At 38.7% G+C, this 17,173-nt stretch overlaps 2 protein-coding genes across 2 annotated transcripts; one reads left to right on the top strand and one right to left on the bottom strand.

Annotated features, from left to right (window-relative positions):
• Positions 1-38: 38 nt before the first annotated feature.
• Positions 39-9,125, bottom strand: uox (urate oxidase). The gene is made up of 9 exons (XM_064333420.1): positions 8,934-9,125; positions 8,471-8,543; positions 4,675-4,887; positions 4,471-4,587; positions 4,294-4,372; positions 3,374-3,560; positions 1,959-2,082; positions 1,302-1,385; positions 39-335 (listed from the first exon to the last, which is right to left on the bottom strand). The coding sequence occupies exons 2-9, from the start codon at positions 8,480-8,482 to the stop codon at positions 264-266; spliced, it is 888 nt and encodes a 295-aa protein (XP_064189490.1). The 5' UTR covers positions 8,483-8,543; positions 8,934-9,125; the 3' UTR covers positions 39-263.
• A 2,181-nt stretch (positions 9,126-11,306) lies between these two features.
• dnase2b (deoxyribonuclease II beta) lies at positions 11,307-16,153 on the top strand. The gene is made up of 6 exons (XM_064333436.1): positions 11,307-11,529; positions 12,521-12,695; positions 13,245-13,323; positions 14,187-14,348; positions 14,464-14,658; positions 15,438-16,153. Exons 1-6 carry the CDS (start codon positions 11,423-11,425, stop codon positions 15,770-15,772), a joined length of 1,053 nt encoding a protein of 350 aa, XP_064189506.1. The 5' UTR covers positions 11,307-11,422; the 3' UTR covers positions 15,773-16,153.
• The last annotated feature ends 1,020 nt before the right edge of the window (positions 16,154-17,173 follow it).

Below are 17,173 nucleotides of genomic sequence, written 5' to 3' on the forward strand. Positions count from 1 at the left end.
GAGCAGGTTGGTGAAGTAAAAAGACCATTTCCAAAGACTTTATTTATTGGACTTTATTTGCGATATAGTAAAAGATGCAGTTGGGGAGAACACACTGAATCACTCATGATGAACAATTTGCTTCAAATGTGAAAATCCATTCTTCTGTTACTCATGTAGGAAACATCATGACCAGATGTATATATTTTCTGGTGATTAAATTCTTTGAGACAAATTTGTACTGTGGTTGTCTCTTGCCTTTTAATGCTCTGCTACTCTTCCTCTCACAGTTTTGCACGTTTCCTCTTCACTGTTCCTCTGATGTCTCCAGAGGGATTATCCAGGGGCAAGAGGACCTAACAGAGAGCATACATCTTAGATTACCTACTGTTGGAACCTCTAGGGCAGGGATCATCAACTCTGGCCCTCAAATCCAAATCCAGCCCTGGTTTTCTTTTCTCCCGGGTAATTAGTACTACTGATTGGCCAGACTGTCTTCACACCTGACTCCCAGGCAAAGGGAGGGTGGAAAACCAGCAGTTCTCGGCCCTCGAGGACCGTGAGTTGCTGATCCCTGCTCTATGGCAAAGAGTATGTAACATGATTTGAACAATTTGTGTGTAAAAGGACAACATCGTTACAACATTTTGTGCCAAAAATTGTGGTTTGAAATTCAAAATTTCCATGCAATATCGTACTATATGTTTGAGCAAGCATGCTTGATAAGAGATCCTGTTTCTTAAATTTGGCTGTTTTCAGTGATGGGAATACGCAGTTGCTGAATTTACATTCAACAGTTTTCTTAAAGCAAATGATAGCAAGATACCAAACAATCAGTTTTGAATGATTTGCAACCATTATTGTTTAATTTCTGTTTCATTGTATTGTTTTATAGAGGGAAAACCCCTTTTTTATAGGGGGAAAACCCCTTTGAGTGACAGACAAAATCAGTCATGCATCACTCAGAAATTTGAAAGCCTGTGTTATTTTTAAATTCATTTAAATAAGTAAATCTGCTCTGATATGATTGCACAATAACCACTCTCCCTGTTCATGCAATTCCTCCTGTTAACTAGGGATATATTCAATTTGTAATTTTGAAACAATTATGGCCATTGAATTCAATGGCATATTTCAGAATCACTGCACTACGTACTTTTACACACAGAATGTGCTGTTTATATTTTTAGTCTATATGCTTTTGTTTAGTTTATTTTTATTTTTTTACATAAAGTCTTGACTTAAAATGGCCATTAAATCCCTACTGTAATGGTGTCTGTTTTAAACAGCCTAATAACAGCGGCAGCTTAACTAAGACTCACCTCATCCTTGTTGGAAAGCCCCATTTTTGTCATGTCGATGGTGAAATAATGCTGGTTTGGCATTATTATCTCAATTTCTTCTACCTGGAAAGGGAGTTGTATTAGCTGTATCCGATTTTAATACGCTCAGGTGTGATTTTGTGTGGATTTTATCTTTTATACTTTTCCTTAAAGTATAAATGCCCATTCAAATGTGTAAGCCAGACCCATTACAACAACTATTTCCAGTGAGCAGACTAGTATACAGCTTATCCATAGCATGATCTGCCAGATGATGCTTATTTCCTGTCTATAGCATAGCGTTGCTGTGCATTTCATTGTGTTGTAGGGCTGCACATCATATGAACCTGGGTGGCAGACTTCAGGAGTTAGATTGACCAATAGTGAACATACAATGGTAGCCTTGTAAAATGAGCCCTTCTCTGGGAGGTGCACCCAATTATGTGCCATCCTTTGGGGCTCCAGCCAAAGTCATCTCCTGACCCCAAGTATTACAACCAGACTGTGAATGTATACGTATTAATCAGGGAAGTCCATGTTTATTTCTCGTGAATGGCCCACAACTGGAGATATTTCAGAAGCATCATACCTGCAAATAGTGCAGTTTGACTGAAGCTCTGCTGAATTTCTGTTATATCACACAGCATGGGAACCCACCTCTGGTACTCTGCTGAGCACTATAACCTGTGTCTCGTACAGGGTCTTCTGGACAGAAGGAGAATATTCCCCACGGTCATAGGGGCCTGCAAACTTCTCAATGATAATGTCTCTGACAGTCTTCCTGTGAAAAAATAAGGATTCTTCGTAATGTATGTATAGATTTTACCTTTTACCAGAAGGTTTGTCGGGCATGACTTTCACTTGCGAAAACCGTGCTGGCTATCCCTTAGGATGTTGTTATTTTCAAGAAGCTCTCCTAACTTTTCTCTAGTGATAGATTCCATTTTAAATTGAATATTTTAAATGTGAAGCGAGTTAAACTGACAGGCCTGTCGTTATACAACAGTGCAGCCCCCTTTGTTATATATTGGTATCATATGACCTACCTTCCAGTCCTCAGGTATTTCTCCAGTTTCTAAAGACTGTATAAAAATACCTGCCAGTGGTTTTTAGATGATCTCACCTAACTATTTGAGTACCCTTGGGTATCAGAGCCTGCTTATTTGTCTTCAGTTTGTCATTTATCCAGTACTTCTTCATCCTCTATCTCAATATCTGAGTACTGAATATACCTTCCAGTCTACTTGTAACCTCTTCTTTCAGAAAACTCTCAACAAAATAATTATTTAAGGCATCAGCAAATCTTTGTTCTTATGAAGCCATGCTTCTTCTTCAATCCTGATGCACCTGACATCCTCCTTCACTTTCATTTTCCTACTACAGTATTGAACGAAACATTAAGGATTACTTTTTGCATCTTGAGAAATTTGCCTTTCAAAGCTCTTTGAATGCTCTTAGCCTCCCATAGTTCTTTTTTAATCTTAGCATGCATATTACAATATTCAGACTCATTGCTCTCAGTGCTATCATTTTTATATATCTTATACAGTTTATTTTTTCTCAAGTCTCCTGTAGGTCTCCTGTATGGCTTTGTTCATCCACTGGGGCAACTACTTATTCAACTTTTCCTTACCTTTGGAATACATTTAGATTGTGTCTCGAATAATCCTTTTGAACCTGTCCCACTTTTTATTCACAGTCTTGCAGTCAAGAAGTTGCTCCCAGTCAATATTACTTAAATCTGCTAAAATCTTGCTAAAATGGGCTTGTCTAAAATTTAAAACTCTGGCCGTAGAGGACGGCCATGTTAATTCGCCAAAATACATCAAAACTGACTGGAGAACTTTTCCAAACACCACCAGACTCCTTCCCCTCACTCTGTCCACCACAAACATGAAGTGCATGTTAGACACAAGCAATCAGGCAAGAGCAGCAGCAGCAGAACAAAAAAAGCAGAAAGATGTAAAAAAAAAAAAAAAAAAAGCAGATAGATAGTAATTTCATTTTGTTTTAGAACCTGGTATTTGATCATCCATGTCTTTTCTACCAAAGAGCAGTACTTCAGCAATTACCATATTGAGTTGAAGGGGATATCCTTGTGTGTATTGTAGTGCCATCTGCAGTAAACAGAGGTACAGAAGCACCTGTCCTTAGTTTCTGGAAGTGTGGTGAACCTGTCTTTCAGGAAGTTCTCAAAGCCAGATTGTGTGGTCTTCAGAACCGTCATGTTCTTCATACCAGAGTGGATCACAGGGTTCTCTGTGAAGCATATCATAGTCAGCTGTGCAATGAGGCTCTCATCAACCAGCCAGGCTGGACAATAAGATACACTGTATTACCAAAAGTATCTGGACACCCCTTGGTCTGGGGCTGTTTTTCACAGTTTGGGCTAGTCTCCTTAGTTCCAGTAAAGGAAAATCTTAATGCAATGACATTCTAGACGATTCTGTGCTTCAAAATTTGTGACAACAGTTTGGGGAAGGCCTTTTCCTGTTTTAGCATGACAATGCCCCCAGGCATACAGCAAGGTCCATATAGAAATTGTTTTGTCAAGCTTTTTGTGGAAGAACTTGACTGTCCTGCAGAGAGCCCTGATCTCAACCCAATCCAACACCTTCAGGATCAGGTGGAAAGCCAACTGCGACCCAGGCCTAATCACCAAATCAGTTCCCGACCCCACTAATGTCCTTCTGGCTGAACGGAAGCAAATCCCTGCAGCAATGCTCCAACATCTAGTATAAGGCCTTGCCAGAAGACTGGAGGTTGTTGTAGCAGCAAAGGGTGGACCAACTCCATACGAATTGCCATTTTTTGGATGAGATGTTGGATGTAATTTCTCACATACTTTTGGCCATGTAGTGTACCTGCCATATTTTTTTTTAAAATTACTTTACACTCAAAGATCCCAGTATGAGTAACCATGGGGAAGCACAACCATGAGCACAGTGCAACAGACCACCAGATGAAGATTTGCTTATAATGGAACGCTTACCATTTAGATTTTGCTCAACATCACAAAAGCGGCAAGCTTCTGGGGTGAGGATGAATGCGTGGCTGTGCTCTACACCATTCTATGGAACGGACAGTGGACTGATTACATTTACACAGTGAATGAGGAACACCATTTTAGATATTAGGAAGCACTTAGGGAATATGAGCCTATTGTTACCTTCTCTAGTCTTTTCCATGGTGCCTCTTCAATGTTCACCTTGGCTCTGGTGACATGGTTGAAGGCTGTCAAAAAGTGTTCACAGATGTCTAAAGCGAACTGCTCGATAGTCCTGACCTGCAAAGACATGAAACTATCCATTATCACCAGCCTCTCAGCAACGAAGCAGGTACACAGGACAGAGAATAAGAGGTGAGTTCCTACCCCTTTCAGCTTAGCCAGAGCATGCACAGTATTTTTGATGGTGTCAGTGGGGATGATGTCAGAGTTGTCGCCATGCAGGTAGTCTTTGCGTGTCTTCAGTGTAAGCTGCACATCTGCCTTGAGTTCTATGATGCTGTGGTGTGTCCCCTCTCTCCTGATGTACAGCACTTTCACTGCGTTCTTTCCGTAGGCTGTCCGCACGAACTCCACTTCCTAAAACAAAACCAGAAGCATGTTGCAATGAGAAAAAGGGGCTTCGTTCCCCCCCAAATGTGGAATAACTGATGTGAATCAATCTTGGTCAGGGGCAGACAAATCAAAACTTTAAATTTTTTTTTTGTAAGTAGAATTTACCTACCAAGTGATATATCTTGATTAATGCACGTGGTCATAATTAACAGTCCCCATGTAGGTGCAGTGGAAATAGGTAAGTTATTAGCTAATTGAGGGAAATCCTTAGGTTGCTTGTTACTACATGGCTTGTTGGAAGAGGTTGCATGGAGCTAGATCAGGGCCAAAATTTTCATAATTTTGAAACAGAAATGTAACTGACGAAACACACCATGAAAAATGTTACATAATGTCACAAAAATAAACTTTCTTGTCAATTTTATTTGAACATATACAGTGCCGAGAAAAAGTGTTTGCCCCTTTCCTGATTTACTCTATTATTGCATATTTGAATGGTTTCAGATCTTTAGTCAAAAAGTAATATTAGACAATGGGAACCTGAGTAAACACAGAAGACATTTTTAAAAATTATTATTTCATTTATTTGGTGAAAAAAGTTATCAAACACCCATATCACCCTTGGGGAAAAGTAATTGCCTCCTTAAACTTAACTTGTTGCATCATCTTTAGCAGTAGTGAGTGCTACCAAACACTTCCAATAATTTGATATCAGTCTTTCACATCGCTGTGGAGAAATTTTAGCCCACTCTCCTTTGCAAAGCTACTTTAATTCAGACAAATTGGTAGGTTTTTGAGCATGAACTGCTCGTTTCAGGTCCTGCCACAGCATCTCTATTGGGTTCAAGTCAGGATATTGGCTAGGCCACTCTAAAACTTTAATTTTGTTTCTTTTCAGCCAGTAAGACGTAAATGTGCTTTAGTGTTTTGGATCATTGTCTTGTTGTATAAGTCAATTACTCTTCAGCGTCAGCTGACGAACTTGCTAGTCTTCCATGAATCCAATTTTTTTCCACTCTCTTTCTTATTGTGGAGTCATGATCACTGACCATGGCTGAGGCTAGGGAGACTTGCAAGTCTTTGGATGTTCTTCTGGGATCATTTGTGACTTCCTGGATGAGCTGTTGTTGCACCCATGGAAAAAATTTTGGCAGGCTTGCCACTCCTGGGAAAAAAATTTTCATACTTCCTGGAATGTCCTTTGATTGTGATATAGTGTCCTTGTAGAAATTTTGTGGTGAGTGCTTCACTCTGATGGTAAGATTCAATACGAGTGAGGTTTAGATTCAACAGGATTGGCTGCAATCAAGCCTGGCTGTGTTCATCCATCCATCCTTCCATTTTCGAACCACTTAGTTCAAGTCAGGGTCGCAGGAGCAACAGGGCAGAGAAACCCAGCAGGTAGATATAATCGCTCCAGCACAGCCTAGGTCTGCCCCTGGGTCTTCTCCCTGGTGGGCGTACCCAGAACACCACCAAAGGGAGGCACCCAAAGGGCATCCTTTTCAGATATCCGAACCACCTCAACTAACTCTCCTCAATGTAGAGGAGCAGTGGCTCTACTGTGAGGTCCTACCTGACAGCTGAGCTCCTTATCTTATCAGGAAGCCACCCCGAAACCCCATTTGAGCCTGATTTTATTCGCAATTTCACTCTCATTCACTATGTGTTCAATCAGCTGAATGTAATTACCAATTAAAATTGGCTTATTATTTGATTGAGTAACTAGGGGGCAATTACTTTTTCAAATGAGTGTTAGATAACTTTTTCATTCAATAAATATTTTTTTAAATGTGTTTTGTGTTTGCTCAGATTCCCGTCGTATGTTACATTTTGTCTAAAGATCTGAAACCATTCCGAGAGACAAACATGCAATAATAGAGGAAACCAAGTATGGGGCAATTGCATTTTCACGACAATGTATCTTATTTTAAGTTTTGGATTAACTACTGTCCTTAGTATGTTATATTATCCTAAGGCTGTGCCAGCAATGTTCCTTGTGACTTGCACATAACTTTCAAGGGACTTCCAGAGGACTGGACAAATGTATTTGCTGAGAGGTTTTGCCATAACTTTCCTGGAAACCAAGTATTATTAGCTGGGAACTGTAAACTGTACTTTGTTTCAGAAGGCATTGACCGAGAAGTCAAAAACTTCTATTTTCACCTTATCATAAGTAAACTATACTAACCCCAAATTGGATCAAAGGGCCTGATTTCAGACCAGTGCAAAACAATAATGAGTTTTTAAAGTGGGTGGGTTAGTCATAGGTGCATAATAAATAATAATAATAAACATCAATATTTACATATCAGAAAGTAATACTGATTAAGTGTTTTCTGAAAAAAACTGACATGTAGAATAAAACCTGCCCAAATCTGTGATTTCTGTGAGTTAAAAATCGAAAATTTAAACAGACCCTTAAAAGCCTTTTTTTAAAATCTCTAGGCTACAGTAGCACGGATTTCATTGTAGCTTTACTCATCTTTAGATGTACAATGTACAAATTTATCTGTACAAATCATATGCAACCCTTAGTACTATAATTCATTACTGAGGATCTGAAAATGGTAAAACTGAAATGATAAACCGTTTTCATGCCTTCACTGTGCTTCACTAGCGAACTAGCTGAGTTACACCCACTACACAAAGAGCATAGCTAGCATTGATAGCTGTATTTCTAACCAGCAGTGACATGACTTGCGTTACCTTAGACATCACTTCAGGCATGGGAACTTGTAACACAACCCGATAAATGCGATTATGGTGTTTACATGTACCGAATAATGTGAGTAAGATTGTCCAACACCAGATATTTTACAGTGTTATGCTTAGTGTGACTAAGAGCTTAATCGCAATAAAATAATTGAAGTAATGTGTATAAATGACTTTTACATGACTCTGAGTATTGTCTTAATTGCTTAAAAATCACATAATTAATATGCATGTAAATGTGGCCATTGATATGCTTGATGCAAAACAAATCTGTTGACTGGTTCAAAACTCTTTGCAATATGAATCAATATGTATTGCATGATGGTCTTAAGTCTGATTTTCAAACCATTATAATGGTGTACCAAAAGGCCCAGTCCTTATTCACAATATATATAAGTAACTTGAATCAAGAAATTACAAATCCAATCCCACACTTGTGCTGATGATACTCTAATTTATCTTCTTTCATTCCTTCCCTATACATGTATATATACAGTTTATGCACTGAAGACTCTACTCTATTAATCACAAAATCCATACTGGGCAGTACAAGCATTTTTCTCCTTTGTCATAAACGTAATCCAGAAAAAACTAACACTTAAATTGTCACTTTGGAGTAATAGTTTAGTATTACGTTAGTTCATACTAATATAACATGGAAAAGTCTTCCGGATCATCTGTGCAAATTTTAAAGGGGACCTGATTCATTCTTGATTCATTGTTTCTGACTGCATTCTAGCACTCTTTTAATCTCAGTGAGCCCTTAGCCGGTTAAATAAAGGGTAAATAAAAGAAATTCAAAAACAAAATGATTTGTGAAAATAGCTAAGAGACAGAAGAACAAGAAACCAAACAGTAGCCACAATCTAAGAAGAACAACGAAATTCCCTACCTGATGTGCCATTTTTTTTCTTCTTTCCAGCAGTGTGTTTTCCTTCTGTCCTCTTCTACACAAGGGTTTGGCTCTGGTTGGGGTTTTTATTAGGTGGGACAAGTCTAATGGGTTGTCTGTAGATCTTTTGTATTTGGGCCGTCTGACTTTTAACCAATGGCAGCCAATGCTTTTATGAGGTATAGGCCACAACTACATGCATTTATCCATCATATCCTCTGAATACCCAGCATTACATTTTTCTCCCCTATAGGGGACATGATTCTCCCTGGTTTTAATCTGAAGAACCATGTTTTTCACTAGGCTGAAGCTTGCATTTACAAAAGACATTCAATAAAAAAATTAAATAAATAATATTTTTGAATATATTTGCACTGCAACACAATTGTGGCATTCAAGACACTTTTCCTTACAATACAATGCGAAAGTATTATATCATCATTTTTATTTTTTATTTTTTTACCTTAACCGCAAGTCTCAGTGTCCCAAAAAAGGATGAAGATCTGACATTCCTACCCTATGTTCCTGGAGATGATTTTATGGATAATCAAAAAAAAGCTGTAAGACTTTGATTAATGCCAAAAAAAAGGATGTAAAGAAAAAATCAAACTGTAGCCTGATTTTATCAGCTGAACTAGCTTGACAAGTGGCCCAGAGAAACTTCCACTATGGACATTAATGGGTTACCTGTTAATGTGTTAACTGTAGAGTCAATTTTGTTCTGCTCAAAGTCGAGTGGTTGGTAGAGCCAATTAGGGAAACAGAATCAATACAGGAGAGCAATTTCACAACATCAATATTTGCCCTAGAGGCCAGATAAGAACCGCCGCACCAACAACATCTCACATTATGACTTCGAAATATCGCCAAAACTGTAAACAGGACGGCTATGGACATCTTATCCGGTCTTGATGATTCTATATTTTCAATTAAGGATGTAAGTGTGGGGCATCAATGAATGTACATACTGAACACTCAGATTAGTAATATAACGATTTTGAATCCATCCTTACATTGTATTTTCTATCTTACCCAATAGCCTGCTGATAACCAAAACGTATTTCTCATAGAAATATTCAAATTTGTAAACAACTTATCCAGGCGTGTCTCTGGTACAAGTTTTTTTTCTTTTTCTTTTCCCCTCCCCATTGCCACATATGCCTTGAACCGGCTCTGTATTAACCCTTGAGTGGTGTTCTGGTCTGTGGGACCCGTAGGCTATTCAGTGTTTACTAAAAGAAAAATGATACAATTAATTATATTTTCAACCTGAGACTCGTTGGCCTTGGCTCATTTTCTGTGAAGAACATGTAAAAGAACACATTTTTACTGAGTGCACACTGCACCCCCCCACACATTTATATTACATATGTGGTGTTCGGGTCCACTGGACCTGAGGGTAATAAAAGAGGAACTTATTTGTGAAAACAAGTCAGCATGGTAAAAATGAAACAAAAAGGTTTCCTGTGTACCTTCACTCTGTCTTCCTCCTACCTGGGTGTGCTGCATGTGTGTGGGTGTGTGTGTGTGTGTGGTTTGTCCTTCAGATTTGCAGCATATTTCATAGATTGAACACGACCCTCTCCACCATTTTATGTTATATTTTATTACCAAATGTCCCAAGCCTAATCCCATCACCACCCCCCACACCCACTCCAACTCCACCAATACACCCCCATCCCCACACACACACTCACAGTCCATAAGGATTCTTATTTCTTTTTTTCAAAATCAGAAATCACTTCCAAGTTTCTCTGTGGACAACACACACACAAACACACAAGGTTTCAACACAGCTCCAAGAACCTGTCTGCTCCCGCTTTTCCCGCACACTATACCCTCTTTAGTGTGTGAAACTACACACACAGACAAGGTTGTAACATTGTTACATTTCAAGCACCAATAACCTGTCTACTACTGCTTTTCCTGCAATCTTTACCCTCTGTAGTGTGTGAAACTGCACAATGTCTTGTGAGAACCTGCACAATGTTGCTTCAAAACATTCTAAACATTCAATATTTTCTCACACTCTACCCCAACTGCAAATTGGGGGAGGGACACAACAAATAAATAGCTTTGCGTGTGGCTCCTTACCACAATCGATTGGTATGGCAAAACTAATCTCTGCTCAGAGGGCCTCAGAAATCATTTTAGAAGAGAGAGAAGCTAGAGTGGAAGGAATGTCTTCCATTTTGGAAAATGAAGAATTATTTCTTCATTTTCCGAGCTTGAATTAATTGAAGAATTAAGCTTGCACCAGCATGAGATGGAAGGAGACGCACTTCACGTGCAGCTGGAGCTTAGGCTTGTCACAGTGTCACTGTGCTGGCACTTGCGCTATTTCCCTCTAGATACTGTTGATAGCGGTATTACTTCCCTTGATCATTGGTCTAAATCTGTTTTCAGGGATACCGTGTGAATATAATATAATGAGTTTATATTTATTTAATAATGTCAATGTTCAAGGCCTGCTTATACACTATTTTTAATTTTATTTTTAAATCATATTTTTACATATGTCTAACTGCAAAATGCTGATTGTGTGGAGACAACTGTACTGGTGCAGGTGCACACACTTTATGCCAACCGTTAAACTCAATACCGCAGAAAGTCTACTTGAGCCAGCTGACTGTGGACACTGACTAGTAATTTCCTGCTTTGTACATCAAATTAATCACAAACCCTTGAATTTAACTGCAATCTTTCAGAAATAACTGAATAGGGGATGTGGTAACAAAACAGCCATTGTTATGCCACAAGAAATATAGAATGTCCATGTCAGGAGACAAACTCCGGACTTCCCCAACTGTCTTACAATGCAGCTGCGCTGTGGCCAGTTTCAATATTTCTCAATAAGCCCAGACTGACATGGAAACCACTTCTCTTTTTCAATTAAAAACCATTGCAAGTCCACTGGCTCCATCAGACTGCTGATCTGCAGACACATTTAAGATGTGCTGCTTTCATACATGGTTCATTTTGCTTCTTGTTCTTTTCAGTTTTACCCCCTGTCATACAGAAATATCCTGCAAGAATGAAGATGGGAAACCTGTTGACTGGTAAGTGGATTTTGGGATCCTTTGTTATGTGATCTTCAGCAAATCTTCACTATTTTTGCTTCAGTAACGCATGTTTCTATATGAGAATATGAAACATAGCAACGTATGAGAATAGCAACAACTATTCTCATACGTTAGCTGGAAAGAACCAGTTTCTTGATTATATTTTTAGAGTGGACCAAGTTTGCTTGACTGTATCATAAAAACCGAAACCCTTTAACTTCTCAAAAACATTGTATTATATTAAATTAATAAAAATAAAAATTACTCTGTGCAGGCTCAATATTTAGATAATTTATTAATATATAAGCTTTTAAGTTAGCAACCAGCTTCATAGTTAAATTAACTTCAGATGAATAGAGCATGTCATGTAGGTAGAAAAGGAAAAAGAACATTTATAAAGACAGGGATAAGTGGAAGTTTATTTGTTTTAGTTGCTGAACGGCCCATGTGCAGCCTTTATGCTGTGTCTGCTTTTTGGTATGAACTAGTCAATAACCATTTTGAATGTATCCTTTTTCTCACCATGTAAGCCATGGATCAGCTAGATTTCACATTGAAGGATTCATTTCTGCTTTACCTTGGCCTTGGATTTTTATGCTGAATTTTAAAAAATATACTTCTCTCGCAAATCTTGAGGCAATCCCCTTGACGGTGGCACTTGTGATTTTAAAATCTCTAGCGTTTTTATCATGTGAACTGCACTTTTTGAAGTAGCTTTGGCTGAAAGCATCTAAATGACTAATCTCTAGTGCTTTTACCATTCGAGACAGGTTTTTTTGCATCAATGCACGAAGAGTCTAAGCGTTAAAATGATGCAGGCATTACAGCGGTGCATCTTGAATCAGTGTCAGATCAAAGTGATAATTTAAGAGAATGCTATTTTTACACGCCATCTCATTGGGCAATAAAAGATTTTAAATCATGGCTGACTTATAGCTTTGTGGGATACGCTTACATTTTGAAATGACACTGTTTCCATTAACGATAGGTTCATCATGTACAAATTACCCAAATATAAAATTGATGATGTTGGAAGTGGACTCGAATACATGTACTTGGACTCCTCAGAGGAGGGCTGGCAGTTGAGCCAGTTTCTGGTCAATTCCAGTCAGGGAGCCCTTGGCAATACACTGAAACCACTGTACACAGGAAGGGGACTCAAGGTAAAGTTCTTTTAAATTGTACTTGTTTTGCCTTGCTTACATAAACGGGGGTGGGGGGCAGGGGGGGGGGGGGGTGGCATGAGCCTATCCCTGCGTGCAGTGGGCGAGAGGCAGGAATAGACCCTGGGCAGGTCGCCAATCCATTGCATGGCCCACACATAATTTACTCCAAGTAGCCCATTACATGCTGAGCAGAACCTGTAAGTTCTATACAGAATGGCCCTCGGTTGGGCTTCAAAATTGATACCATCTTGCTGCGAGGCAAGAAAAGGAACAGGCTAACATCAGCCAATGAGTACGAAGCATTGATTTTCTCAAAATGTGAATGAACCATGTTTGAATGTTCATCCTGACACTTTTATAAAGATTGTGCGAGGTACAGTACCATCATATATATATATATATATATATATATTTTTTTTTACATTTTTAAAAAAATGTGTCCATATTAAAATCCTGTACCTTGAACAATTTAATATGTTTTGTTTTTGGTGTTGGAATTCCTGCAATTCCTGCTTGCAGTTTCATTACATGTATGGTTCTGTTTAGTCCAACAGGTCAGCCTATGTGTTGTACAATGATGCCCCTCCCTCGATGAATTACACACGTCAGTATGGACATACAAAAGGTACTACTGTTTAAATGCTGACTGAAAGATGCTGTTTTTGGACTGCTGAATTTTAATCTATTCTTCACTATGCAAATATAGCCTGCAAAACATTTTTATCCTACTTTTAATTAGTGGTGCGAAAATACTGTACTGGTACACACCGCGGTTCATATATTATCTCCTTATTTGAATTTGTGGCCCTTTGTGTACAAGCATACAGTACATTAATAAACAGATGTCTGGATTAGTTTGTCAGATTCAATATTTATTTAATTTGACATTTATTTATTTATTTTACAATCAGTATGTATTTGTGGATGTTTGAAGTTGTTCGTGAATTCTGTTTGTTGCGCTGATGAGGTCAGAACATAATGAAGCTCAGAAGAAATGAATGTTGTCAAGGGCTGAGAGTCTGTGGTCAGTGTGGTTATTTCTGTAGGATACCCTGAAAAGGGCAAAACTCTCGATGCTGTGTAGATAAGGAGCAGGCTGCCCCTCCAAGCCACAACTTGGCGGGATGGTATCCTTGTCTACCTCAGGCAAAGCCAAGCTTATGACTCTGCAAAAACACAATGTGCTTTAGACTAAAAGGGGGGGGGGAACTGGGTGTGCAGGGCAAAGGACACTGATATGCAGTGCTGGTTCCAAGAACTTGGTAAAGGGGTCAATCAAACTTTGTTAAATGTATTTTGCTTAAATGCTACTTCCTGACCCTGCAATGAAAAAAACGTAGTGAAAAAACATTGCAGTGCTGATGCGGCATTAGGACGCATAACAGATTTTTAATGTTTGTGCAAGTAGCTGCTTATGTGTACATGTGTCTGCACATACGTGTCTGATTGCATGTGTACATTTGCACGGTACGTTTATGTCCTTGACAGGAGCTCTACACTTTGACCAGTCTCAAGGCTTCTGGCTCATCCACAGTGTCCCCCACTTCCCACCATTTCCAGAAAGGGGATATTCCTGGCCTTCTTCTGGCCAACACTATGGCCAAACTGCTCTTTGTGTCACTTATAAATATGGACAGTTTCCTGAAATAGGTGAGAAAAGGCCAAAATTACATTTAAAATTTGAAGCGTATCCTAGGAAACCAGATTTCTTCTGATTTTTTTAATGTGCCTGCTGATGGAGCTGTTTCCCCACCTCTCCCTTCAGCCCAGCAGCTCCTGTACTATAATCCCCATGTGTACAACTGCTCCTTGCCTGTGGAGTTCCAGAAAGACATGGCCAGCCTGGCTCTCCTTTGTGATGGCTCCAAGTTGCCATGGGTCTCTAAGAGAATGCAGGGACTGATTTCAGCAAAAGGAGAACACTTCCTTAGTTTTGCTAAATCTAAATTCTACGTTGACGGTAAGAACGTTGTTTTTAAAACAAGAATCGTGCTATGTGATGCTGTGAAATTGTATCTGATAAGTCTCTAAAATGTTTTGTTTACCTGCAATCCTGTTTTCCTATTGGAAGGTACTTTTCACATGTGATGTATAACTCAAAGTTCAAGAACATTCTATATCCCAGAAATTGTTGACATAGGTTATGAAACAGTAAAAAGGCATGCTGTACTAAAGATTTTCGTATTTAGACATTCAGTACATTACACAGCCACTTTTCCAGTGACTCCTACTGTTTTTCTAAAAATCAACCTTTATTTCTAGAAATCAAGCTATATTCTAGTGCACTTATGTCAATATTGGACCCAAATTAACTTTTAACGATTAACACTTGTTTTGTGGCTTAATTGTATTTTGCTACCTTGACAAAAGTCATGATAATTACAGTTGTATACAACATCATTTTGCAAATGCACAAGCTCCACAAAGTCTCATTTCAAAAAGAATATAGGGAAAGCTGATGGGGAAGATCCACGTAAGGTTATGCTTTAAAATCACTTGGAATGGATCTTAAAGCCTTAGCTGGATCTGCTTTGTCCAGACAAGGGGTTGCAGAAAGCTGTCATTGTTGGGTCAAAAGACATTTGTCAAGGTATCAAAATGAATAACATTCCTTTTTAGGATGAAATGTTTGTTTAAAGCTATTCTACTCTCAGGGTTGTGCAGATATAATGACATACTACATAAAACAGAAATGTTTCTAACTTATAGATTTAATATTTCTGTTGACATTCTCCACAGACATATACACGGGATGGGTAGCTCAGACCTTGAAGACTGATCTGTTAGCAGAAACCTGGCAGCACAGCTATCATGTGCTGCCTTCCAACTGTTCTCTCCCCAATCATGTAATGAACATCCAGCGGATCAAATTACCGGGGCCAATTCAGTTCAAATCCTCTTTCGATCACTCGAAATGGTGCGTGTCACGGATGTACAAGGACCGCTGGACATGTCTGGGGGATATGAACCGGGATGGCCCACAGATTTGGAGAAGTGGGGGTCTGGTTTGTTCACAGAACCCGATCATCTATAAAGCCTTCCGCCAGGCTGTAGCCTGGTACATCAGCTGTTGAGACAAACTGCAACAGGAGCCTTTCGCAATCCTTATTCTTCAATACTTGTACTATGAATTGCTTTTCATTAGCCAAGCTAAGCCACTGTATGGTGGTTAAATATTTCAGAGTAGGCTCTCAATAAAAATAACTAACCCTGAAATGGGGGCTATGCATAAAAACTTCTGTATTTTCTACATAATGAAACCAAAATGTATAAAATATTGTTTTATTAAAAGCTGACAATGTTTAACCACATATTAATTGTTTGATTACCAACCTAAAATTATGTTTGCAGGATTCAATGAGTTGTGGTTTCATCATGTCTTAAATACACTTATTTTGTCTATGTAGCATTTCTACATGGAAGTGTAAATAAACCTTTTTCAGCAAATCTTGTAATTTTCTGTAGGCATTACATCATTTGTTGGCCAGTTACTAATCATGTGCGAATGAATTTGAATGAATCTCTTATGAGATTCATTCAAACTCAACTTTTGAAAAAAGTGACTGCTCAGCTCTGCATCTTCTGTAAAAGGTCTTGGGAGAAGCTTCTGATTAGTATATCCTTATCATTGTCTTCCATTGGAGTGTTTGATCATGGAAACTGGCAGCACAAGGCTCTAAAGGGGAATGAAAAGAGGTTATTTAATTGACTGTGAATGAATCCGTCTGCAACACGCCCACTGATAATATATTCAACATAATCCAGCCCATTTTCCACCTGTGCCATGCACTTTGAACTGTGTGCTCCTTGTCTCTGGTCAAAAAAATACCAACATTTAAAAGGCATGTGCTGTGTGCCCACGCGCCATGCTATTGACTGCACCCATGCGTCGTGCAACATTGAATCCAAAAAATAGAGCCCTAAGATTTGATGCTGTTTTGGTTGCTCTCCAGACTATATGTAGTCCTGCACTGAAAGCCTGAGCTATTGTTCTCCTTTTCTTGTGACTGCCATGTACTTTTTATGAACATACATATCTTCATGATGTACAGTGTGACCGAGGTATGATCTCACAGCACACCCAAATTCTTCAGAGCATTTCATACATTTTTCTATGAAACATGCAAATTCAGTGAATTCTGTTTAAAAGTTGTTGGGTTTTTTTCTCACCAGGTCAGTCTGTGAGAGCTATCCTTTCTGTTTTAAAAAAATACTTACCATAGTTGAATAAAGGTATGTGGGCTAAAGGTACAAAAAATATCTGACATGAATAGAGAAGTCAGCGAGGAGATCCAGGCAGTGGAGCTGTGTGTACAGATCTGTCTGTTGTGGATCTTCAACACTGGATAAATATGAGTCTTGTCCTTACCCCATTCCAGGCTGTATGGATCATCAATTGTTCATCAATTGTTTCAGTAGCTGTTATTTATTAAAACAAATAACAAATACACACTGATACTACATTTTATTTTATT

Source organism: Anguilla rostrata, chromosome 4 (assembly GCF_018555375.3).
Source record: "Anguilla rostrata isolate EN2019 chromosome 4, ASM1855537v3, whole genome shotgun sequence".
NCBI classification, from domain to species: domain Eukaryota; kingdom Metazoa; phylum Chordata; class Actinopteri; order Anguilliformes; family Anguillidae; genus Anguilla; species Anguilla rostrata.